Source organism: Panulirus ornatus, chromosome 4 (assembly GCF_036320965.1).
Source record: "Panulirus ornatus isolate Po-2019 chromosome 4, ASM3632096v1, whole genome shotgun sequence".
Classification (NCBI taxonomy): Eukaryota; Metazoa; Arthropoda; class Malacostraca; order Decapoda; family Palinuridae; genus Panulirus; species Panulirus ornatus.
In genome coordinates this window covers 50,150,511-50,177,938 of record NC_092227.1, presented here as the reverse complement: position 1 = coordinate 50,177,938, position 27,428 = coordinate 50,150,511, and the positions used below count along the sequence as shown (strand labels likewise).

General features: G+C 39.4%; 1 protein-coding gene across 2 annotated transcripts in view; it reads left to right on the top strand.

Moving 5' to 3' along the window:
• The window catches only part of Oscillin (glucosamine-6-phosphate isomerase Oscillin), a 122,367-nt gene that overhangs the window by 57,922 nt on the left and 37,017 nt on the right, over positions 1 to 27,428 (top strand). For both annotated transcript variants that reach the window (XM_071694601.1, XM_071694610.1), the window contains exons 3-4: positions 4,090 to 4,191; positions 26,747 to 26,929. In XM_071694601.1, coding sequence (XP_071550702.1) covers positions 4,090 to 4,191; positions 26,747 to 26,929 — 285 coding nt within the window. The remainder of the gene's footprint in view (positions 1 to 4,089; positions 4,192 to 26,746; positions 26,930 to 27,428) is intronic.

Sequence of the window (27,428 nt, the reverse complement as noted above, 5' to 3'; positions counted from 1 at the left end):
CGCGGGAGACAGCGGCAAAAAAAAAAGAAAAAAATATATATACATATAGAGTTGATAGAGATGCTCTGTGGAAGGTATTAAGAATATATGGTGTGGGAGGAAAGTTGTTAGAAGCAGTGAAAAGTTTTTATCGAGGATGTAAGGCATGTGTACGTGTAGGAAGAGAGGAAAGTGATTGGTTCTCAGTGAATGTAGGTTTGCGGCAGGGGTGTGTGATGTCTCCATGGTTGTTTAATTTGTTTATGGATGGGGTTGTTAGGGAGGTAAATGCAAGAGTTTTGGAAAGAGGGGCATGTATGAAGTCTGTTGGGGATGAGAGAGCTTGGGAAGTGAGTCAGTTGTAGTTCGCTGATGATACAGCGCTGGTGGCTGATTCATGTGAGAAACTGCAGAAGCTGGTGACTGAGTTTGGTAAAGTGTGTGGAAGAAGAAAGTTAAGAGTAAATGTGAATAAGAGCAAGGTTATTAGGTACAGTAGGGTTGAGGGTCAAGTCAATTGGGAGGTGAGTTTGAATGGAGAAAAACTAGAGGAAGTGAAGTGTTTTAGATATCTGGGAGTGGATCTGGCAGCGGATGGAACCATGGAAGCGGAAGTGGATCATAGGGTGGGGGAGGGGGTGAAAATTCTGGGGGCCTTGAAGAATGTGTGGAAGTCGAGAACATTATCTCGGAAAGCAAAAATGGGTATGTTTGAAGGAATAGTGGTTCCAACAATGTTGTATGGTTGCGAGGCGTGGGCTATGGATAGAGTTGTGCGCAGGAGGATGGATGTGCTGGAAATGAGATGTTTGAGGACAATGTGTGGTGTGAGGTGGTTTGATCGAGTGAGTAACGTAAGGGTAAGAGAGATGTGTGGAAATAAAAAGAGCGTGGTTGAGAGAGCAGAAGAGGGTGTTTTGAAGTGGTTTGGGCACATGGAGAGAATGAGTGAGGAAAGATTGACCAAGAGGATATATGTGTCGGAGGTGGAGGGAACGAGGAGAAGAGGGAGACCAAATTGGAGGTGGAAAGATGGAGTGAAAAAGATTTTGTGTGATCAGGGCCTGAACATGCAGGAGGGTGAAAGGAGGGCAAGGAATAGAGTGAATTGGAGCGATGTGGTATACCGGGGTTGACGTGCTGTCAGTGGATTGAATCAAGGCATGTGAAGCGTCTGGGGTAAACCATGGAAAGCTGTGTAGGTATGTATATTTGCGTGTGTGGACGTATGTATATACATGTGTATGGGGGGGGTTGGGCCATTTCTTTCGTCTGTTTCCTTGCGCTACCTCGCAAACGCGGGAGACAGTGACAAAGTATAAAAAAAAAAAAAAAAAAAAAATATATATATATATATATATATATATATATATATATATATATATATATATATATATATATATATATATTCCCTGGGGATAGGGGAGAAAGAATACTTCCCACGTATTCCCTGCGTGTCGTAGAAGGCGACTAAAAGAGGAGGGAGCGGGGGGCTGGAAATCCTCCCCTCTCGTTTTTTTTTGATTTTCCAAAAGAAGGAACAGAGAATTGGGCCAGGTGAGGGTATTCCCTCAAAGGCCCAGTTCTCTGTTCTTAACGCTACCTCGCTAATGCGGGAAATGGCAAATAGTTTGAAAGAAAGAAAGAAAGAAATATATATATCTTTCTTTTTCTTTCATACTATTCGCCATTTCCCGCCTCAGCGAGGTAGCGTTAAGAACAGAGGACTGGGCCTCTGAGGAAACATCCTCACCCGGCCCCCTTCTCTGTTCCTTCCTTTGGAAAATTAAGAAAAAAATGAGAGGGGAAGATTTCCAGCCCCCCGCTCCCTTCCCTTTTAGTTGCCTTCTCCGACACGCAGGGAATACGTGGGAAGTATTCTTTCTCCCCTATCCTCAAGGATTATATATATATATATATATATATATATATATATATATATATATATATATATTGAGTGGATGGGCCATTCTCCGTCTGTTTCCTTGCACTACCTTGCTGACGCGGGAAACAGCGATTGTGCATAATAAATAGATAATAAATATGAAGGTTTTCTAGTTCCTTTATGGTATCAACTATTATATCAAATTGAGGACACTTTTGGCTACATTTTTTACTCAAAATTAACATTGATTTTCTTGGCAATGAGACTCCTTTGGCAGGAGAGCTGTCATATACAGGCACACCACCGAATTTCTGGCAACTGATGGTTCGGCACCTTTAGTCCGGACAAAATTACATGAGGGAACTTGAAATTACCGCGTCCACCAGACTAGTCTACTGGGCAGCCACAGATGGCCTTGTGTGTAGGGTGCACTTATTTACATTCTTTACACTCCACTTGTTGGTGGTGATACCGCAATTCTGTGAGAGTCTTACCTTATTTTGCTTAAATCTAACCCTAGCTTTGGTTTCTAAGACATATGAGAGTGTCAGTCATGGTGTCAAATGTAAATACCAGTCCATATCGATCCAAGATAAAGTAAAATTGTTGAAAAAATGGACCGTGGTGTTTCGGTGCATAAGCTGTGTAACATCTACAGTATTGGTTCATCAACTTTTTGTGATACAAATAAGCAAAGGGAGAAAATACTGAAATTCTATGCAGACAACATTGCCAAGAAGCAAATGACGATTAGAAAAACTATGAAAGATGGTAAGAATACTGAGCACTATCGAGTGATGGTGGAATGGTTTCGACAGTGTTGGAGTGATGGAGTGGACTTGTCAGGTAGCATGATAATGGACCAGGCTAAGTTGTTTCCTAAAGAACTTAAATTACATGAGCGTGACTGTAGCGAAGGATGGCTTCAAAGATTCAAGAAGCGTCATGGAATTTCCTTGAATAAAGTGTGCGGAGAAAAGCGGTCTGCAAACCGCGAAGGAGCTGCCAAGAATGTGGATGAATTTGCGAAACTTGTAGCTGACAAGCACCTCAGTCCTGAGCAGGTGTATAATGCAGATGAAACTGCATTATTCTGGTGATGCACACCTAGGAAAACACTAACAACAGAAGATGAAGAAGACCCCACAGGATTTAAACACTCTAAGGACAGACTTACCATCTTAGGGTGCTCAAACATTTAATATTTGTTTAATTTCAATTATTAGCAGTTCATGGTATACTTTAAACACATGGGAGATGTATAATCAGTGGGTTAGAGGTGTGCTGATGAATTATTATTACATGACCACAGTTGGTCCGGCAAAATGATTAATCTGGCAAGGCTTTCAAATCAAGAGTGCCTGAAAATCGGTGGTGTACCTGTACTTCATACAGGGTTCTACAGATGAATGATATTTGGTTATGTTGGGTCATTGATCAAGGTTGCAAGATCATGTGAAAAAATGGCTATTAAATGCTAGTACACACATTATCTCACGACCGTGAATATATAATGACTAAATCTGTAAAGTGATATATTACATAAAAAATTTAAAATCTGAAGAATTTTTGAAGGCCATAGGTCAAGGTTATCATGTATAATTCAGTGCTTGGGTACACAAGGCTACTACATACTTGGGTACACAGTATCTGAAGACCTGGTGAATATATATTAACCACATTTGAACCACATTTACTGAACACATTTCTACATCTGGCATAATTTTGGAGGCCAAAGTCATTGTTCAAGGTCATATTAAGAGTACAAAACTATATGCAGGGTGTATATTTCTTTATATTTTTTATTATCATACTTTGTCGCTGTCTCCCACGTTAGCGAGGTAGCACGAGGTAGCACAGACGCAAGAATGGCCCAACCCACCCACAGACACATGTATATACATACACGCCCACACACGCACATATACATACCTATACATTTCAACATATACGTACACATACATACAAAACTTATACATATATACACATGTACATAATTCATACTTGCTGCCTTTATTCAGGGTGTATGTATGTTTACAAATAAATTTTTTCTTTCCTTATTCCAAACATTTTTATGCAGTTAAATGAAAATTGAAAAAACTTGTTTTCACTATTTGTAACTTATTTAATTCATATGCTGAAATATATTTTCAGGAAGTACTCGATATGATTTTGCCATATTTTTGTAAAAACATTTTACATGCATAATGATTTTTTTTTTCCAGGCAGTACTCCACTTGGTACTTACAGGAAGCTAGTGCAGTATCACAAGGCTGGCAAAATATCGTTTAAATATGTCAAGACCTTCAACATGGATGAATATGTTAGTAAGTGTCCAGTAATGGTCATTGTTTTCATTCACAGGCAAGAATGGGGGGATACAGTGTTTTTGCCATGTTACCTTTTGTTTTAATTTCTGCAAAGTTTTTTTTTTCTATCACTTAGCAACATAGCACCATTTCTTAATTCTTGGGCCTAATTGATTAGAAACTTTTCAGGCATACCCCTTTTTTTTGTTTTTTTACTGGTCAAACAGTCCAAAAATATAGACACCTTTTTCCTAATTCGCACAGACCCAGTATGAGAAGTTTTGCTCATACAAGTTTAATTTTTTTACAATTTCAGATGTGGGCTGAGCTTCATTCATGTGTGTCAAACACTAAAACCATTGTAACACATTCTCTTATCCTGGCCCAAGACATTTATGGCCTACTGCTGTTTTTGATTCCAGAATCTTTCATTATTCCTCCCACCTCAGAATCCAGTATGTTCCTCATGTCAGGATATTCCAATGAGAATTCCTTATTTTCTCACTGTTTTTTGATTTTTGCTTAAATTCTGCCATTTTGTCCAAGTCCTGCAGTGACATTCAGTGCAAATGATTCCAACTGAATTAACTTGATCGTGAACAAAGAGACAGTTGATATGGTAAAATCATACTCAGGCAAGAAAAAAATTAATTAGAAAATTAAAAACATCTGAAATGAAATATTACAACTTATGAAAAATTTTAAATCTCAAGAAAGTGGTATTTCTTTGAATGGTAAGCAGGAAAATATCATTTCTTTGAATGGTAAGCTCATCATTTTCTGTGGAGTTTACAATATTTGGTTTGTGATCAGACAATACATGGTATACAATGCTGACAAAACTCAGTTGGTTTGATTTGTTGGAACAATGTTCATTGAATAATGTTTTTAAAATTCCCCCCCAAAAATCACAGTGAATGACATGGCATGGGGAATACTTGCTCCAGTCATGGCCATCTTGGAAGAAAATAAAGAGAATTAAAAAAGAATGAAAGAATTAACGTTCATGAATGTATGTCACAATATACATTTTCCAAAAAAAATTATGAAGGTGAATGCTGGATACAGTAGGTGATGATCAAAAATCTACTTTTGGGTCCTTAAGCATATTTTAGGTTAGGAACTTGCACCAACCTCTCCTGTGCATTATCTGGCTATACCATATATCTCAGCTTCAGTGGGGCTTACTTTCCACACCACAGCACACCAGTATCCATTATGAATTGTTATACACAAGTGATTGTCTACATCTCAAATGACTCACTGTAATGGCAATATTGATAAAGATGTATTATTTGGTGTAATAGATATAATAGGGCGATCGGTTATGAACAAAGTCTTTTAAAAGAAAAACATGTACCAGTAAGAAAAAATTTGCAAATCTTATGATTATTATGATAATTATAAACATTTATAAGCTAGCTGTTGAACATATCTAAAAAAAAACTTGCTGTAATGGTGATATTGGTGTAAGGTTCATTATGTGGTGTTAATTGCATTTTGAAAAAATAATTTACATATTCATATTAAAAAGAAAAAGTAAGATGATGCATAGGCACAAATGAATTATTATTATTATTATTATCATTATTATTATTCTTTCTTTTTTCTTTCATACTATTCGCCATTTCCCGCATCAGCAAGGTAGCGCTAAGAACAGAGGACTGGACCTTTGAGGGAATATCCTCACCTGGCCCCCTTCTACGTTCCTTCTTTTGGAAAATTAAAAAAAACTGATAGGGGAGGATTTCCAGCCCCCCACTCCCTTCCCTTTTAGTCGCCTTCTACGACACGCAGGGAATACGTGGGAAGTATTCTTTCTCCCCTATCCCCAGGGAATAATTATTATTATCATTATTATTATTATTTTTTTTTTTTTTTTTTTTTTTTGCTTTGTCGCTGTCTCCCGCGTTTGCGAGGTAGCGCAAGGAAACAGACGAAAGAAATGGCCCAACCCACCCCCATACACATGTATATACATACGTCCACACACGCAAATATACATACCTACACAGCTTTCCATGGTTTACCCCAGACGCTTCACATGCCCAGATTCAATCCACTGACAGCACGTCAACCCCGGTATACCACATCGATCCAATTCACTCTATTCCTTGCCCTCCTTTCACCCTCCTGCATGTTCAGGCCTCGATCACACAAAATCTTTTTCACTCCATCTTTCCACCTCCAATTTGGTCTCCCACTTCTCCTCGTTCCCTCCACCTTATTATTATTATTATTATTATTATTATTATTATTGATTGAGTTAGTAATGAAAAGTTAAGAGAGATGTGTGGTAATAAAAAGAGTGTGGTTGAGAGTGCAGAAGAGGGTGTTTTGAAATGGTTTGGTCACATGGAGAGAATGAGTGAGGAAAGATTGACAAAGAGGATATATGTGTCAGAGGTGGAGGGAACGAGGAGAAGTGGGAGACCAAATTGGAGGTGGAAGGATGGAGTGAAAAAGGTTTTGAGCGGTCGGGGCCTGAACATGCAGGAGGGTGAAAGGCGTGCAAGGAATAGAGTGAATTGGAACGATGTGGTATACCGGAGTCGACGTAATGTCAGTGGATTGAACCAGGGCATGTGAAGCGTCTGGGGTAAACCATGGAAAGTTTTGTGGGGCCTGGATGTGGAAAGGGAGCTGTGGTTTCGGTGCATTATACATGACAGCTAGAGACTGAGTGTGAACGAATGTGGCCTTTGTTGTCTTTTTCCTAGTGGTACCTCACGCACATGTGGGGAAAGGGGGTTGTCATTCCATGTGTGGTGGGGTGGTGATGGGAATCAATAAAGGCACCAAGTATGAATTATGTCCAAGTGTATGTGTGTATATGTCTGTGTATGTATAAATATGTATACATTGAAATGTATAGGTATGTATATGTGTGTGTGTGGACGTGTATGTACATGCATGATGTACATGCATGTGTATGTGAGTGGGTTGGGCCATTCTTTCATCTGACGTGGAAGACAGTGACAAAGTATAATAAAAGAATATAAAAATATGTATATATATATATATATATATATATATATATATATATATATATATATGTGTATATATGTATATATATATATATATATATATATATATATATATATATATGTTTGAAGGAATAGTGGTTCCATCAATGTTGTATGGTTGCGAGGCGTGGGCTATGGATAGAGTTGTGCGCAGGAGGATGGATGTGCTGGAAATGAGATGTTTGAGGACAATGTGTGGTGTGAGGTGGTTTGATCGAGTGAGTAACGTAAGGGTAAGAGAGATGTGTGGAAATAAAAAGAGCGTGGTTGAGAGAGCAGAAGAGGGTGTTTTGAAGTGGTTTGGGCACATGGAGAGGATGAGTGAGGAAAGATTGACCAAGAGGATATATGTGTCGGAGGTGGAGGGAGCAAGGAGAAGAGGGAGACCAAATTGGAGGTGGAAAGATGGAGTGAAAAAGATTTTGTGTGATCGGGGCCTGAACATGCAGGAGGGTGAAAGGAGGGCAAGGAATAGAGTGAATTGGAGCGATGTGGTATACCGGGGTTGACGTGCTGTCAGTGGATTGAATCAAGGCATGTGAAGTGTCTGGGGTAAACCATGGAAAGCTGTGTAGGTATGTATATTTGGGTGTGTGGACGTATGTATATACATGTGTATGGGGGGGGTTGGGCCATTTCTTTCGTCTGTTTCCTTGCGCTACCTCGCAAACGCGGGAGACAGCGACAAAGTATAAAAAAAAAAAAAAAAAAAAAAAAAAAAAAATTATCATTATTATTATTATTGTTAAACCCCAGGACCCCTTTCCCAGGGGTTCCTGCTGCTGCAAGACTGTGCTATGGCCTGTAGCAGGAACTGGATGGATGCAGGTGGAATCCAGTAACACCATCAAAAAGTAATGATTTTGGTAAACATATACACATAGTAGATGTCTAGCTGTACATGACTCATTCACTTTAAGGGTACTGGTAGATATGACTTTTAAAGGCAGAAAGGTTTTAGAAAGAGGACAAGATGAAAAAAGAAAGAGAAGTCCGTAGATTAACTATTGGAGGGGTGAATGTATCTGACTCTATTGCCAGTGAGTGGTAGGACTTTGGCAGTTGCAGTACCGGCCCCTCCCATGACCTTCCCATATGTGTTAGACCTTCCTCTTTTTCTCTTCACTTATACCAACATTCGTAGTGTCTCTAGTAATCTATCCTCAATTGAACACAATCTGTTTAGTACCTCTCCTGATATCTTACTTATGTCTGAGACATACACAGTTGTGTAATGATGTTCTCACTCGTCCCTTTTTCATATCTAACTCTAACTTCCATTCACAACTCTGGTTCAAAGGTGGTGTTTGTGCTTATTCCAACATCAACACACCTGTTGCATGCCTCATGGATCTTGAGTCCCCAAAGTTTGATGCTTTGTGGCTGAAGGTCTGTCTCCCTATTTCCAAACTTTTCCTCTTTTTCGCCTATTTCTCTCCTAATACTACAAATTTTATATCCTTATTAGACTCTAAACTCCTGCCATGAGACTATGACCTCCTCTTACCCACAAGCTGAGATCCTCTGCTTCGGGGATTTCAATGTTTGCCATAGGGAATGGTTGAATTCCTTCCACACAGATGGTGGAGGAATTGAAGCCCTCACACTCTCCATTCTCAATGATTTAAGAGCAAATTATCTCCCACCCTCCCCATATTCCTGACTGTTGTGACCATTCTCCATATATTCTGAATTTGTTTTTCACCTCTAGTCCATCCCCTTGTAAATACACAATCTCTTCCCCAATTGGTGCTTCTGATCACTCTCTCATGAAAGTATCTATTCTAATGGCACCTTCCCCTCCAGCAGCCCCTTCTAAGTGTAAAAACTTGCACTTCAGAAGAGCTGAATGGAATAACTTGTGTTACTTCTTTTCTGACTTTCCTTGGATAAATTACTCTCTTATGTGGTTTTGCTTCTGTCTCCACCTAACGCATAACAGAGGTAATTCTTGCAGGAATGGAAACTTTTACCTCTTCTTCCTCCAAGATGACCTCTTCATCCAATCCATGGTTCAACCATTCCTGTTCTGAGGCCATTCAGGCAAGGGCTCAGGCATACTGGGCTTGGAAAAAACTTTCCTTCCTTTGGCTCCTATTCAGCTTTCATCATTGCCCATAATCACTGCAACCACATTATCCGTGAGGCAAAGTGTTCCTTCATTCAAAGGAAGTGCAATAACCTCTCTTCTTCATCTACTGATACATCTTTCTGGTTTTCAGCTAAGGGTATCTCAAACAACTTCTGTCCCTCTACCTTCCCTTTCTGTCTTTCCCATAGACAAAGCAACTCTCAATTCTTCCTGTTTCTCCTCTAACTCCACTTTGGATGACTCTAACATTCCTTCACCTTCAGATGCTCCTTTTACTAATCCTATGCCTCTTCCCATAATTTCTTTTCAGACTGTCTAAAAAGCACTTCTCACCTGGATACAAGGAAGGCTTATGGTCCCAATGGCATCCATCTCTGTGTAATGAAAGAGTGTGCCCCTGAACTTAAACCTGTGCTTGCTCATTTGTTTTGTTTCTGTTTAAAAACCAAAACTTTTCCTTGAAAGCATGCTTTGATACATCCCATCCCTAAGAAGGGTGACCGTTCTGACCCCTCTATCATCCTACTGCTTTGACAGCTAATATTATTTCCAAAGTCTTTGAATTCCTCTACTGCTTATATATCCTTAAACACATTGAAAATCACAGTCGTCTCGAGGTAGCCCTAGGAAAAGACTACAGAAGCCACATTCGTTCACACTCAGTCTCTAGCTGTCATGTATAATGCACTGAAACCACAGCACATACACAGACATATACATATATACATATGTACATATTCATACTTGCTGCCTTCTTCCATTTCCGTTGCCACCTCACCACACATGAAACAGCACCCCCACTCAAGTGAGGTAGCGCTAGGAAAAGACAACGAAGGCCACATTTGTTCATACTGAGTCCCTAGCTCCCCCTACACACCCAGGCCCCACAAAACTTTCCACAGCCCACCCTAGACGCTTCACACTCCCTGGCTCAATCCATTGACAGCACGTCGACCCCGGTACACCACATTGCTCCAACCCACTCCATCCCCCGCACGCCCCCCCACCCCCCTGCATGTCCAAGTCTCGATCCACCTCTGACACATATATCATCCCTGTCAATCCTTCCCCACTCACTCTCTCCACGTGACCAAACCACCTCAACACACCCTCCCCTGCTCCCCCAACCACACCCATTCCACCACCACACATCTCTCCCACCCCCCCCACCACCCACTCAACCAAACCACCTCACACCACACATTGTCATCAAACATCCCACCTCCCACACATCCACCCTCCCCCGCACAACCCCATCCACAACCCATGCCCCATAACCATACAACATTATTGGAACCACCACTCCTTCAAACATATCCAACTTTGTTCAACCCCACTTCCATGGCTCCATCCGCTGCCAAGGTCACTCCCAGACACCCAAAACACTTCACTTCCTCCAGCTCTTCTCCACTCAAACCCAACTCCTCTTGTAATATATATATATATATATATATATATATATATATATATATATATATATATATATATATATATATATATATTATATATATATATATATATATATATATATATATATATATATATATATATATATATATATATTACATATATATATATATATATATATATATATATATATATATATATATATATATATATATATATTTTTTTTTTTTTTTTTTTTTTATACTTTGTCGCTGTCTCCCGTGTTTGCGAGGTAGCGCAAGGAAACAGACGAAAGAAATGGCCCAACCCCCCCCCCATACACATGTACATACACACGTCCACACACGCAGATATACATACCTACACAGCTTTCCATGGTTTACCCCAGACGCTTCACATGCCTTGATTCAATCCACTGACAGCACGTCAACCCCTGTATACCACATGACTCCAATTCACTCTATTCCTTGCCCTCCTTTCACCCTCCTGCATGTTCAGGCCCCGATCACACAAAATCTTTTTCACTCCATCTTTCCACCTCCAATTTGGTCTCCCTCTTCTCCTCGTTCCCTCCACCTCCGACACATATATCCTCTTGGTCAATCTCTCCTCACTCATTCTCTCCATGTGCCCAAACCATTTTTTTTTTCATACTATTTGCTATTTCCCGCGATAGCGAGGTAGCGTTAAGAACAGAGGACTGGGCCTTTGAGGGAATATCCTCACCTGGACCTCTTCTCTGTTCCTTCTTTTGGAAAAAAAAAAAAAGAAAAAGAAAAAAAAAAAACGAGAGGGGAGGATTTCCAGCCCCCTGCTCCCTTCCCTTTTAGTCGCCTTCTACGACACGCAGGGAATATGTGGGAAGTATTCTTTCTCCCCTATCCCCAGGGATATATATATATATATCTTTCTTTTCTTTCTTTCAAACTATTTGCCATCTCCCGCATTAGCGAGGTAGCGTTAAGAACAGAGGACTGGGCCTTTGAGGGAACACCCTCACCTGGCCCAATTCTCTGTTCCTTCTTTTGGAAAATTAAAAAAAAACGAGAGGGGAGGATTTCCAGCCCCCCGCTCCCTCCCCTTTTAGTCGCCTTCTACGACACGCAGGGAATACGTGGGAAGTATTCTTTCTCCCCTATCCCCAGGGAAAATATATATATATATATATAAATATATATATATATATATATATATATATATATATATATATATATATATATATATATATATATATATATATATATTTGCGAGGCAGCGCAAGGAAGCAGACGAAAGAAATGGCCCAACCCACCCCCATACACATGTATATACATACGTCCACACACGCAAATATACATACCTACACAGCTTTCCATGGTTTACCCCAGACGCTTCACATGCCCTGATTCAATCCACTGACAGCATGTCAACCCCGGTATACCACATCGATCCAATTCACTCTATTCCTTGCCCTCCTTTCACCCTCCTGCATGTTCAGGCCCCGATCACACAAAATCTTTTTCACTCCATCTTTCCACCTCCAATTTGGTCTCCCACTTCTCGTTCCCTCCACCTCCGACACATATATCCTCTTGGTCAATCTTTCCTCACTCATTCTCTCCATGTGCCCAAACCATTTCAATACACCCTCTTCTGCTCTCTCAACCACGCTCTTTTTATTTCCACACATCTCTCTTACCCTTACGTTGCTTACTCGATCAAACCACCTCACACCACACATTGTCCTCAAACATCTCATTTCCAGCACATCCATCCTCCTGCACACAACTCTATCCATAGCCCACGCCTCGCAACCATACAACATTGTTGGAACCACTATTCCTTCAAACATACCCATTTTTGCTTTCCGAGATAATGTTCTCGACTTCCACACATTCTTCAAGGCTCCCAGAATTTTTGCCCCCTCCCCCACCCTATGATTCACTTCCGCTTCCATAGTTCCATCTACTGCCAAATCCACTCCCAGATATCTAAAACACTTTACTTCCTCCAGTTTTTCTCCATTCAAACTTACCTCCCAATTGACTTGACCCTCAACCCTACTGTACCTAATAACCTTGCTCTTATTCACATTTACTCTTAACTTTCTTCTTTCACACACTTTACCAAACTCAGTCACCAGCTTCTGCAGTTTCTCACATGAATCAGCCACCAGCGCTGTATCATCAGCGAACAACAACTGACTCACTTCCCAAGCTCTCTCATCCCCAACAGACTGCATACTTGCCCCTCTTTCCAAAACTCTTGCATTCACCTCCCTAACAACCCCATCCATAAAAAAATTAAACAACCATATAGAAATCACACACCCCTGCTGCAAACCTACATTCACTGAGAACCAATCACTTTCCTCTCTTCCTACATGTACACATGCCTTACATCCTCGATAAAAACTTTTCACTGCTTCTAACAACTTTCCTCCCACACCATATATTCTTCATACCTTCCACAGAGCATCTCTATCAACTCTGTCATATGCCTTCTCCAGATCCATAAATGCTACATACAAATCCATTTGCTTTTCTAAGTATTTCTCACATACAGTCTTCAAAGCAAACACCTGATCCACACATCCTCTACCACTTCTGAAACCACACTGCTCTTCCCCAATCTGATGCTCTGTACATGCCTTCACCCTCTCAATCAATACCCTCCCATATAATTTCCCAGGAATACTCAACAAACTTATACCTCTGTAATTTGAGCACTCACCTTTGTCCCCTTTGCCTTTGTACAATGGCACTATGCAAGCATTCCACCAATTCTCAGGCACTTCACCATGAATCATACATACATTAAATAACCTTACCAACCAGTCAACAATACAGTCACCCCCTCTTTTAATAAATTCCACTGCAATGCCGTCCAAACCCGCTGCCTTGCTGGCTTTCATCTTCTACAAAGCTTTTACTACCTCTTCTCTGTTTACCAAATAATCCTCCCCAACCCTCTCACTTTGCACACCACCTCGACCAAGACACCCCACATCTGCCACTCTATCATCAAACACATTCAACAAACCTTCAAAATACTCACTCCATCTCCTTCTCACATCACCACTACTTGTTATCACCTCCCCTTTAGCCCCCTTCACTGAAGTTCCCATTTGTTCCCTTGTCTTACGCACTTTAATTACCTCCTTCCAAAACATCTTTTTATTCTCCCTAAGATTTAATGATACTCTCTCATCCCAACTCTCATTTGCCCTCTTTTTCACCTCTTGCACCTTTCTCTTCACCTCCTGCCTCTTTCTTTTATACATCTCCCAGTCATCTGCATTATTTCCCTGCAAAAATCGTCCAAATGCCTCTCTCTTCTCGTTCACTAATAATCTTACTTCTTCATCCCACCACTCACTACCCTTTCTAATCTGCCCATCTCTCTCGCTTCTCATGCTAAAAGCATCTTTTGTGCAAGCCATCACTGCTTCCCTAAATACATCCCATTCCTCCCACACTCCCCTTACCTCCTTTGTTCTCACCTTTTTCCATTCTGCACTCAGTCTCTCCTGGTACTTCCTCACACAAGTCTCCTTCCCAAGCTCACTTAATCTCACCACTCTCTTCACCCCAACATTCTCTCTTCTTTTCTGAAAACCTCTACAAATCTTCACCTTCGTCTCCACAAGATAATCCCTCCAGGTGCACCTCTCAGCACATTAACATCCAAAAGTCTCTCTTTTGCACACCTATCAATTAACATGTAATCCAATAACGCTCTCTGGCCATCTCTCCTACTTACATACATATACTTATGTATATCTCTCTTTTTAAACCAGGTATTCCCAATCACCAGTCCTTTTTCAGCATGTAAATCTACAAGCTCTTCACCATTTCCATTTACAACACTGAACACCCCAAGTATACCAATTATTCCCTCAACTGCCACATTACTCACCTTTGCAATCAAATCACCCATCACTATAACCCGGTCTCGTGCATCAAAACCACTAACACACTCATTCAGCTGCTCCCAAAACACTTGCCTCTCATGATCTTTCTTCTCATGCCCAGGTGCATATGCACCAATAATCACCCATCTCTCTCCATCAACTTATCATACTTTGTCACTGAATCCTGCATTAGCGAGGTAGCGTAAGGAAACAGACAAAAGAATGGCCCAACCCACCCACATACACATGTATATACATACATGTACATGCCTACATTCACTGAGAACCAATCATACATGTACATACATGTCCACACACGCACATATACCTACCTATACATTTCAACATATACATATATATACATACACAGACATTATTATTTATTTATTTATCTATTTATTTTGCTTAGTCGCTGTCTCCCGCATTAGCGAGGTAGCGCAAGGAAACAGACGAAAGAAATGGCCCAACCCACCCACATATACATGTGTATACATACACATCCACACACGCAAATATACATACCTATACATCTCAATGTATACATATATACATACACACACAGACATATACATATATACACATGTACATAATTCATACTGTCTGCCTTTACATATATATACATGTATATACACATGTACATAATTCATACTTGCTACCTTTATTCATTCCTGTCGCCACCCCGCCACACATGAAATGACAACCCCCTCCCCTTGCATGTGCACGAGGTGGTACTAGGAAAAGACAACAAAGGCCACATTCATTCACACTCAGTCTCTAGCTGTCATGGAGAATGCACCGAAACCACAGCTCCCTTTCCACATCTAGGCCCCACAAAACTTTCCATGGTTTACCCCAGACATTTCACATGCCGTGGTTCAATCCATTGACAGCACATCGACCCCGGTATACCACATCGTTCCAATTCACTCTCTTCCTTGCAAACCATTTCAATACACCCTCTTCTGCTCTCTCAAGCACACTCTTTTTATTACCACACATCTCTCATACCCTTTCATTACTTACTCAATCGAACCACCTCACACCACATATTGTCCTCAAAAATCTCATTTCCAACACATCCACCCTCCCCCGCACAACCCTGTCTATAGCCCATGCCTTGCAATCATATAACATTGTTGGAACCACTATTCCTTCAAACATACCCATTTTTGCTTTCCGAGATAATGTTCTCGCCTTCCACATATTCTTCAATGCTGCAAGAACCTTCGGACCTTCCCCACCCTGTGACTCACTTCTGCTTCCATGGTTCCATCCGCTGCCAAATCCAATCCCAGATATCTAAAACACTTCACTTCCTCCAGTTTTTCTCCATTCAAACTTACCTCCCAATTGACTTGTCCCTCAGTCCTACTGGACCTAATAACCTTGTTCTTATTCACATTTACTCTCAGCTTTCTTCTTTCACACTCTTTACCAAACTCAGTCATCAGCTTCTGTAGTTTCTCACCTGAATCAGCCACTAGCCCTCTCATCCACAACAGACTGCAAACTTGCCCCTCTCTCCAGAACTCTTGCATTCAACTCCCTAACAACCCCATCCATAAACAAATTAAACAATCATGGAGACATCATGCACCCCTGCCGCAAACCTACATTCACTGGGAACCAATCACTTTCCTCTCTTTCTACTCGTATACATGCCTTACAATGTCAATAAAAAGTTTTCAATGCTTCTAGCAACTTACCTCCCACACCATATACTCTTAACACCTTCCACAGAGCATCTCTATCACCTCTATCATATGCCTTCTCCAGATCCATAAATGCTACATACAAATACACTTGTTTTTCTAAATATTTCTCACATACATTCTTCAAAGCAAACACCAGATCCACACATCCTCTACCCCTTCTGAAACCACACTGCTCTTCCCCAATCTGATGCTCTGTACATGCCTTCACCCTCTCAATCAATGCTCTCCCATATAATTTCCCAAGAACACACAACAAACTTATACCCCTGTAATTTCAACACCCACCTTTATCCCCTTTGCCTACATACAATGGCATTATGCATGCATTCTGCCACTCCTCAGGTATTTCACTATGAGCCATATATACAGTGAATATCCTCACCAACCATTCAACAACACAGTCACCCCCCCTTTTTAATAAATTCCACTGCAATACCATCCAAACTCACCACCTTGCCGGCTTTTATCTTCTGCAAAGCTTTCATTACCTCTTCTCTGTTTACCAAATCATTCTCCCTGACCCTCTCACTTTGCACACCACTTCGACCAAAACACCCTATATCTGCCACTCTATCATCTAACACATTCAACAAACCTTCAAATACTCACTCCATCTTCTCATATCACCACTACTTAATATTACCTCCCCATTAGCCCCCTTCACCGATGTTTCCATTTGTTCTCATCTTATGCACTTTATTTACCTCCTTCCAAAACATCTTTTCATTCTCCCCAAAATTTAATGATACTCTCTCACCCCACTTCTCATTTGCCCTCTTTTTCACCTCTTGCACCTTTCTCTTAACCACTTGCCTCTTTCTTCTATACATCTCCCAGTCATTTGCACCATTTCCCTGCAAAAACCATCCAAATGCCTCTCTCTTCTCTTTCACTAATAATCTTACTTCTTCATCCCACCACTCATTACCCTTTCTAATCTGCCCACCTCCCACGCTTCTCGTGCCACAAGCATCTTTTGTGCAAGACATCACTGCTTCCCTGAATACATCCCATTCCTCCCCCACTCCCCTTACGTCCTTTGCTCTCACCTTTTTCCATTCTGCACTCAGTCTCTCCTGGTATTTCCTCACACAAGTCTCCTTCCCAAGTTCACTTACTCTCACCACTCTCTTCACCCCAACAATTTCTCTTCTTTTCTGAAAATCTCTACAAATCTTCACCTTTGCCTCTACAAGATAATGATCAAACATCCCTCCAGTTGCACCTCTCACCACATTAACATCCAAAAGTCTCTCTTTCAAGCGCCTATCAATTAACATGTAATCCAATAACACTTTCTGGCAATCTCTCCTACTTACATACGTATACTTATGTATATCTCTCTTTTTAAACCAGGTATTCCCAATCACCAATCCCTTTTCAGCACACAAATCTACAAGCTCTTCGCAATTTGCATTTACAACACTAAACAGCCCATGTACACCAATTATTCCTTCAACTGCCACATTACTCACCTTTGCATTCAAATCACCCATCACTATAACCTGTTTTCGTGCATCAAAACTGCTAACACACTCACTCAGCTGCTCCCAAAACACTTGCCTCTCATGATCTTTCTTCTCATGTCTAGGTGCATAGGCACCAATAATCACCCATCTCTCTCCATGCTTTTTCACTTTTACCCATATCAGTCTAGAGTTTACTTTCTTACATTTTATCACATCCTCCCACAACTCCTGTTTCAGGAATAGTGTTACTCCTTACTTTGCTCTTGTCCTCTCACCAACCCCTGACTTTACTCCCAAAACATTCCCAAACCACTCTTCCCCTTTACCTTTGAGCTTCGTTGCACTCAAAGCCAAAACATCCAGGTTCCTTTCCTCAAACATACTACCTATCTCTCCTTTTTTCTCATCTTGGTTACATCAACACACATTTAGACAACCCAATTTGAGCCTTCAAGGAGGATGAGCACTCCCCGCGTGACTCATTCTGTTTCCCATTTTAGAAAGTTAAAATACAAAGAGGGGAGGGTTTCTAGCCCCCCGCTCCCGTCCCCTTTAGTCACCTTCTACAACACGTGGGGAATGCGTGGGAAGTATTCTTTCTCCCCTATTCCCAGGGATAAAACTAATAAATATTACAGGATAATATGATTCTGTAACTGGCTTACAGATAAGAAACATGTGTTCAAAATGTAAACACTGATATATGTAGATATTTTAGCAACACTAATTATATGTGTAAGATATATCATATAACATTCATACATAAGTCAATGAAATCAACCTCAAAACATGGAGAATGAGAGTTTGACTAGATAGTCCATCAGCTGGCATATGGTTGCAAACATCGTGTACAGTGTTACTGGTGGCAGTATTGTTGGAGGTGTAGGTGGCTTCTCAATGACTTAAATGATTCTACTTCGTGTAGTAAAGGGAAAATTTTTTTGGAAGCCCTGGGATTAGTCTGATTTTGTCATTATTGGGAATATATATTGTAGCAGATGTGTCTGCTGGATGTAACAAAAGGCTGTGGGTGCATGTGCAAGGCTTTTCCCCCTGAGATAACAGATAATAAATATTCTTTGTGCATATTCAGCATATGATTTTTATCTTAATTTTCCTAAAGTGTACCAAACAAGAAAAATTCTCTTGCCTGGCATTTGATACCTGTCAACCTCCTAATCAAAGACAAGAGGTTATCTATATTTATGCCTTGGCACATAAGGTTTACGCAAGTCAAAGAGCCTACAGCGGCTACTCTAGCCATTGCTTAACTCCTTCACTGCATATTTTAATTTTTTGGCCATTCCCAGAAGTGTAATTTCTTCCGTGATAAACCGTGATCCTGAATTTGATCTTATTTCATTTCTAACTTTAAATAACTGTAAAGGTTCCTTATCTGACACTGGAATTTCTCTATAATAGTATTTGAAATCCAGCACTCCATGGTCATCAAACATCTTTGATTCAGACAGTTACAAGAAATTTGTTAATTAAGCAGAACATTTTTGATTTGGAATTAGCTTTCCCAACTGTCACATGGAATGGGTGGCACTTTGGTTTTCCTGCACTCCATTAACCTTTTGTACCATCGTTAGGTGTTTGGTGTTCTTTACATTTACATGTGCAAATTCTTTGCATTCATGGTGTTGTGTTATTACTCAGTGATAACACTGGTCAACAAAGATTTTGTCCCATGGAAAAATATATCTGTTTCTTATGTATTTTTGCATGCCGAATCCAAAAATGTTTTCAGAATTTATCTGTCACCCATAGTTTTTTTCCCCAGCATACTCGCATATCATTACAAACAGTATATATACCATTGCTCTATAGAGCATTTGAAACAAAAAGTTTAACAAATGCTGCTATTTTCATTGAAGTGTAAAAGCTTCTTTTTGGAAGCACAAGCCTAGATAAATGAGTCACCAGGGGCCTGCAGAAACACGGCTGGAAATGTTGGGACATTCAAACAGTGCCCACTCCTGAGTAGTTCTCTGTCAGTTGCAGGCTAGAAATCTAAGTGTAAACAGCATCTTTTCCACTCTGTTGACAGATTGTGCTTTTTTGTGTATTCAAGTGTTGTGCTGATACCCCATCCACCATTATAATGCTGAGAAAGTGTGTAAATAGTTGGAGTTCTTTCTGCTACATCTGTGGTGAACTGACATTCATATCACAAAAATGTTCTTTCATGCCTCTCATTAAAAATGTGCTGAGCATTACTTTGGTTGTAAAGTCGGTGACCAGGATAAAAGTTGGGCCCCCCATATTAGTTGTGTCACATGTGTCGGGTTTCTTACAGCATGGGCAAAAGGTTCATGCCATATCGTTTTGCCATTCCTATTGTTTGGAGAGAACCCAAAGATTACGCCTTGGATTGCTACTTCTACCTGACCAATATAAATGGTATAACATCAGAATCCAAGCATACTGTTAAATATCCTAATTTACCATCTGCTATGAGGCCAGTACCTCATAGTCAGGAATTTCCTGTGCTAGAGCCTCCAAGAAACATGACAATGAGTGACGATGAATTTAGTGATGAGAAAGTAGACCAAGTAGAGGACAGTATAGATCCAACATTTGAAGCAAGCTTTTCTTCAAGTGAACCACATTGGCCGAGTCAAGGAGATATTAATGATCTCATCCATGATTTAAATTTGTCTAAGAATGAAACTAAAGTTTTTTAACATGATTGCCATGTCATTTTCAAAGAATTTTTCTCCCTTGAAGATGGTCTGGTGGTTTGCGATGATGTTCATTCTGTTATGGAGGCACTTGGCCACAAATATAACTCAGATGAATGGTGCTTGTTTACTGACTCATCAAGAGTAAGCTTGAAAGCATTTCTACTGCACAACAGAAATGAGATCCCCTCTGTTCCTCTGGCTCATGTGGCTTACATGAAGGAATCATATGATAACATGAAGCTTCTTTTGAAAAAATTAAGTATGGGGACACTTTAAGTGAAATGTATGTGGTGACCTAAAGGTTGTGGCAGTTTTACTCGGAATGCAACTTGGCTACATGAAGTTTTGTTCCCTCTGTGAGTGGGATAGCCGAGACAAGAAAATTCATTGTGTAAAGAAAGTGTGGCCAAAATGAACCACACTGACTCCACAGAAGAAGAATGTCATCAATCCTCCTCTTTTTGATCCTGAGAAAATATATCTGCCTCCTTTGCACATTATGCTTGCTCTGGTTGATGAAAAACTTCATCAAAGATATGGATAAAACTGGCCATGGATTCACATATTTAAGGAATATATTCCCCAGAGTCAGTGATCCAAAAATCAAGGAAGGTATTTTTGTAGGACCACAGATCAGAGAACTGCTTCTTGATGAAAGGTTTGATGAAGAGCTAAATGAAGATTTTTTGAGAATCACAGGTCAGAACGTTACTTTGATATAAAAGATCTATTAACTTCATATAAATCTTCGAGGTATAATATGTCTAAAATTTTACTTTTTGAACTCGCACTTAGACTTTTTTGGGGGAAAATCTTGGGGCAGTCACTGATGAGCACAGTGAAAGATTTCACCAGGACATTTTGGACATGGAAAAGTGGTACCAAGGAAAGTGGAGCCTCTCTATATTGGCAGATTATTGCTGGACACGAAGGAGGGATGTTCCCTAGGCCAAATATAGCCAAAAATCATACATTTCTACTTTCTAGAGGAAAGTTTTTAAGTGTATTACTAGCCTTATTTATGAATGAGTAATATACATTTATTGTAAAATTTAATTGTTCTGTCACTTAAAAACCATGCTAGAAAGAAAAATTCCAAAAAATAAATTCAGTTCAGCATAAAAAGTACTATATGCTCTTTTTTTGGGGGAGGGGGGTTAAGAATTTTGTTGACTAGTGTAATTTTCCCCTTGTCTACAAGGTGGTCAGTGAAGTCAAATTGTTGATGGTGCTGGTAAATGTAAAACATGTTTATAATACATAAGGTAAAATTATTGAAAAAACTGGATTAGGGCTTTGTTTTTTAATTACCATTTTATAACTACCTGTTTTTCACTATGCATGGGGGCCCTGTCTCTTGAACCCTCCCTACTATTATACAATGCTTTAAGCATATGTGTGCTGTCTGCATTTACTGTTTCTTCATTTAATCTATTCCATTAATCCACCATTCTTAAACTGTATAATTACTTCTTTGCCTTGTTTTAGCAAGTTTGTTATTGATTTCATTTTCTGTTCTCTAATCATTCTATTCTTACACTTTTAAAGGAAGTGATAACTGTCTACACATCAATCTGGTTTAAAAACCTAAAGGTATTGATCAAATTCCTCCTCTGTTTTTTCTTCTATGGTGAGCAATCCAAAGTCCTCTAGTTTATGCGTCACTCTATCTTAATAATGGTACCATCTATGTTGCCCTCCTTTGGACCTTCTTCATTAGCTCTTTGTGCTTCTTTAGATATGGTAGCCAAACTTGAGAAATATTTTCTAGTTTAGACCTTGAGTAGGACTTGAACACTTGCTAAATATTTCTTTATCCATGAACTTGAATGCAGTTCTAAAATCTGCTAGCAGACATTTGATCTCTTTCACCATCCTCCTGAGAATAGACTTTGGTGACAGGTTAGAGATGTTGTTGATTCCCAGTTTTCTCTCACATACAGATTCCTGCAGCATAGATCCTATTAGATGATAATGATATCCAGGCTTTCTTTTACAGAGACCATTCCTCATTATTTTATATTTTTTTAACCATGTATCATGCTAACTCCAACTTTGGAGTCTATCTGGGTTCTCTTTGTAAGTTGATACAATCCTCTTTGCTTTTTATTTCCCTCATGTCCATTGTATCATCAGCAAACTTATTCAAGTAAGAGTCCATATCTTCTGGTAAATTGTTTACATAGATCAGAAATCCTGAATCACTCCCTTGGTTACGACCCATTTTGAGAAGGCTCCACTGACATATGTCCTTTGTTCCCTTCCACCAAAATCATCTTATGTTCATCTGCCTGATGATCCAGCTTGTAAATTAGCTTCCCTTGCAGTACTGGGTTTAATGCTTTCTGGCAGTCCAGATACAAACAATTTGCCCACCCTTCTTTATTGTCAAAAACAGAGCTCAATCTCTCATAGAAATTGAAGATTTTCATGACACATGGCCTTCTTTCCCTGAAACTGTTTATTTCAAGTAATTTCTCTTCTGCTAGAAGTCACCCATCCTCTTTTTTTTTTTTTTTTTGTTAAACATGACATTAATTTTCCCTTTGCAGGAAGTCATCTATTATCTTTTTTATAGGTAGGTATGACATTTGCCCATTTCCATTTGCTTGCTACTCTGCCTTTCTCCAACATCTTGAACAGTATTTCAAGAGGTTTGCCAAGTGCATCTGCACTCATCTGCTGCATGTATAATGATATTTCATCTTGAGGATTCACCCTTTTGTATTTTGTTACTGTTCTCTAGATATCTTATATCTTAATACTTTCTAAGACCTCCTCCCCATTCCATCTCTGGTGTTAGGGTTATATTGTCTTCTACTGTGATCAGACATTTATTTGCTTACATCATCCTCTACAACTCTTCCTCCTGAATCCCTTAGTCTGGTTATCTCCTAGTTCATAAATGTGATCAGACATTTATTTGCTTACATCATCCTCTACAACTCTTCCTCCTGAATCCCTTAGTCTGGTTATCTCCTAGTTCATAAATGTCAAATACAAATCCTTCAGTTTCTCCAGGTTTTTTTCTCACAAATTATTCAAAGCAGACACTTGGTCCACACATCCTATACCAATCCTAAAGCGATGTTGCTTCTTTCCAGTCTGGTGCCCAGCACATGCTACCAATCTCGCAATAACTACTCTCCCATACACTTCTTACCAGGTATATTCAACTGATGTATACCTTTGTAATTCAACAATTCACTTTTGTACCCAATGCCATTATATAATGACACTATACAGGCACTCAGTAAGTCCTCAGGCACCTAACCTTGGGCCATACATACAACTGAAAAGCCTAACTAACCAGTCAGTAACACTGTTACCCCCTTTCTTGAAAACTCCATAGCAGTCCCATCCACTCCAACCATTTTACCACGCTTCATATTATGTGTGGTGAAAGGCTTTCACTACCTCCTCTTGTTTAAACAAAACATTTGCCATGATTTTCTTACATTGCATATCACCTTGTCCCAAACACCCGACATCTAGCACTTTATTATTGTATTCATTCAACAGTCCTTCAAAATGTTCATGACATCTCTTTTTCACTGCATCTTTGTCTGTCATAACTTCCCTATTTGCTCTCTTCACTGATGCCCCTGTTCACTTTCTTATTCTTCTTACACTATTCAGTTCCTTTCTAAAAAAAATTTTTGTTCTTAGAAGACTGCTACTACTCTCACCCCAACTCTCATTAATGCTCTTTTTAAGCTTCTCCAAGCTTTTAATGTAATGCTTTGGCTTGTGCAGAACCCAAGTGCTTGTATGCCTTCCTTCTAGATGTCATCCACATGCCTCTCTTTTCTGTTTCACTAGCAAATTAACTTCCCCTTCCCACCAATTATTACCCTTTCTTTTATGAATACATCCCAGTTTCTGAATACCACACACTGAACCCACATATGTAAACTACTTCCCAAGGTACTTTTTAGATCTCACCAGCTGTCCTACTTTCATTTACTCTCACCTTATTCCATTCTTTACTAAATTTTTGTTGGTATATCTAAGCACAAGCCTCTTTTCCAGGCTCATTCACTTTTACCACCTTTTCCCCACACATGTAATATCCTCTTGTCCAGAAGCTAATATGAACTTTTACACTCACCTCTTGATAAAATATGATCAGACATCCCATTTGCTGCCCTCTTAGCACATTGACATGTAACAACCTCTCCTTTGCACATCCTGTTGACTTGAGTCAACCTTATTCCCCCTTGCAGAGAATTGGGCCAGGTGAGGGTATTCCCTCAAAGGCCCAGTCCTCTGTTCTTAACGTTACCTCGCTAATGCGGGAAATGGCGAATAGTTTGAAAGAAAGAAAAATATATATATATATATATATATATATATATATATATATATACACCAAAAGAGTTATCTCCTTTCTTCACAAATCTGTAGTAGTCTACTTCCTTCATCAGGAGTGCCACCTCCCATCTTTTGCTCTCATCCTCATGCTAGCTCCAGACTTAGCCCCTCAGACATATCCAAACCATTCTTCCCCTTCCCCTTGAGCTCAGTTTTACTGTGAATCCAGAGCATCCAGGTTCCTCTCCTCAAATATAGCACCTCACTCCTTCCTTATTCTGGTTACCATGCATACACCCCAGCCTTTAGGATGGATGCTTGTATCCTTGTTAGTTGCCTCTTATGACATGCAAGAGCTTTGGATAGTCTTTGAACTCCCTTATCCTGAGAGATTAAGTACACTTATGATTTAGAATATAACGTTTAGAGTGTTACGAGTTGATTTGTGGTATGTGAAAGATAGAGAAATTGTTTGTGTTTGTGGATTGAGTTCAAGGAATCCATGCAAATATGAGGCATAGAAGAAAAACAGTAACCTGGGACAATGCAAAGAAAGATGACAGCCACTGGAGCGCTGGCTCTTTATACCACTGTCACTTTTCCTTCCAGTATCAAAATTAAGCCTGATTTTGTATTATCTGTATAGAAAGATTACAATGATTAATAATGTTGTACATATACATCATTATAAGCAGATCACACAATGTGAAACAAAAATCATTTGCATTTGGTTTAGTTCCAGAAGTATCTAATTTTTTCCTCTACTTTAATATTTTCTCCTTTTGGCTCATAAGAAAAAACTAGTAGGAATGCAAAAAAAAAAAAAATATAAATAAAATAAAAGAAATGAACTAACCAATATCTAGGAACAGTAACCAATTTCCCACAATAAGTGATTCACACATTCATTCATTATAATTTCTTTATATCATGAAGTAGACTACATGAAAACTCTTGCTTAGTTTATCATAATGCTATCTTGCTTATACCTAAAATATGCTGCAAATAGGGGGAAAATGTATGCAGAATTATAAGTGTAAGTTTTCAGATGTATATACATATTTATGTTTAACACTTCATTTTGTGATGTCTGGTAGGTCTTGAAGAGTCCATATGAGATGTAGCTAGGTATGGTGTAGAGGGAAATGATCTTTAACCCTTAAGTTGCCCCCATTGTCATCTAATGTCCCATAGATTGCTGCTTCCATCATACCTTCCATAGGAAGGAAGTGAATACCACTACTTTGCATTTCATATGGCTTGTACAGTAAAACTACTTATCTCAGAGTATCTGGAATCACAGAGAATATAAGCATGGTCTGGCATGGTGGGGTATTGTCTGGAGTTAAAGCAGATGGAGTAACTTCTCACCTTTTTTTTTAGAAGTGTAAGCTTGGCTTATAATATTTGTTAAATTCAGGTGCTTCTGTTTTGGCAATTTGGTTTCCAAATTACAGTATGCTCTGTGGTTAATATATAGATCAGTCTCAGCAATGTTTTTTCTCTATTATTATTCATGAACAGAAACTATTTTTCAACCTTCACAACTATAGTTCAGATATCATTAGGAAGCTGGCATATTCTGACCCATCTCCTGCAGTTACAGCATACTATACATCATCCTGCATTAACTTTTCATAAAATGCAAACTTCAAGATTGTCATCCCACTTTACTTCACTCATTTGATAGCATTTACCACACTCATAACCTTCATTTAGTAGTTTTTATATATGTAATCATGTTTACTATATAAGCAATTTTTGAGACAGCAACATGTCTCAAACTACCTCAATTGTCATTTTCCACTCACTCAGCTAGACATCTTCCAGTATATGATTCTACTGGTTACACAGTTCTTTAGAATGTATCTTACCCTGTCTTTAGTCATAGCTATATTTCTTTTAATTCTTCACTAGTAACCAGCATTTCAAATGGTAAAAACAACAGCAGATATTTTTATGTTACAGGTATTCCTCGGGACCACAACCAGAGCTATCACACCTTCATGTGGCAGAACTTTTTTAAGCACATTGATATTGACCCAGCTAATGCCCACATTCTTGATGGCAATGCAGTAGACTTGGAGCAGGAGTGTCAAAGTTATGAGCGGAAGATAAAGGAAGCTGGAGGCATTGAGCTCTTCATGGGAGGTAATGTGATTGTTATTAAGTACACATCTCAGTGATAAAACATATCATATGTACAGGGTCTTTAACTCTTAAGAGTCACAGAGATGGGCAGAAACCTAAAAAAAATGAAAAAGAGGTTACATGAACCAATATGCTGAGGGTTCAGGAAGTGGAATACAAAATATATTGAGACAGATGGCATTATATCATTATTTACAAATCATTATGATACTGCATTATATTTTCTTTTCATTGACAGAGAATGGAAATGTAAGTTTTGAAACCTGAAATACCTCTTCTTTATGTTGTGGTGTCCTACAATTTTTTTCTGTGCTTTTCCCTCCTTTTCTCAATAAACCTTTTTGTCTGTACCTTTTTTGACTGCCTTTGAGTTGCCACCTACACCCCGTGAATTGTAAGCTCTCACTGGCTGGAAGTAATTTGACTGATGGTATCAGTCTGCTGGCAGTTGTGGATTATATGACGGCAGGCCTGAAACAAGCAAGTAAACGCAATCAAC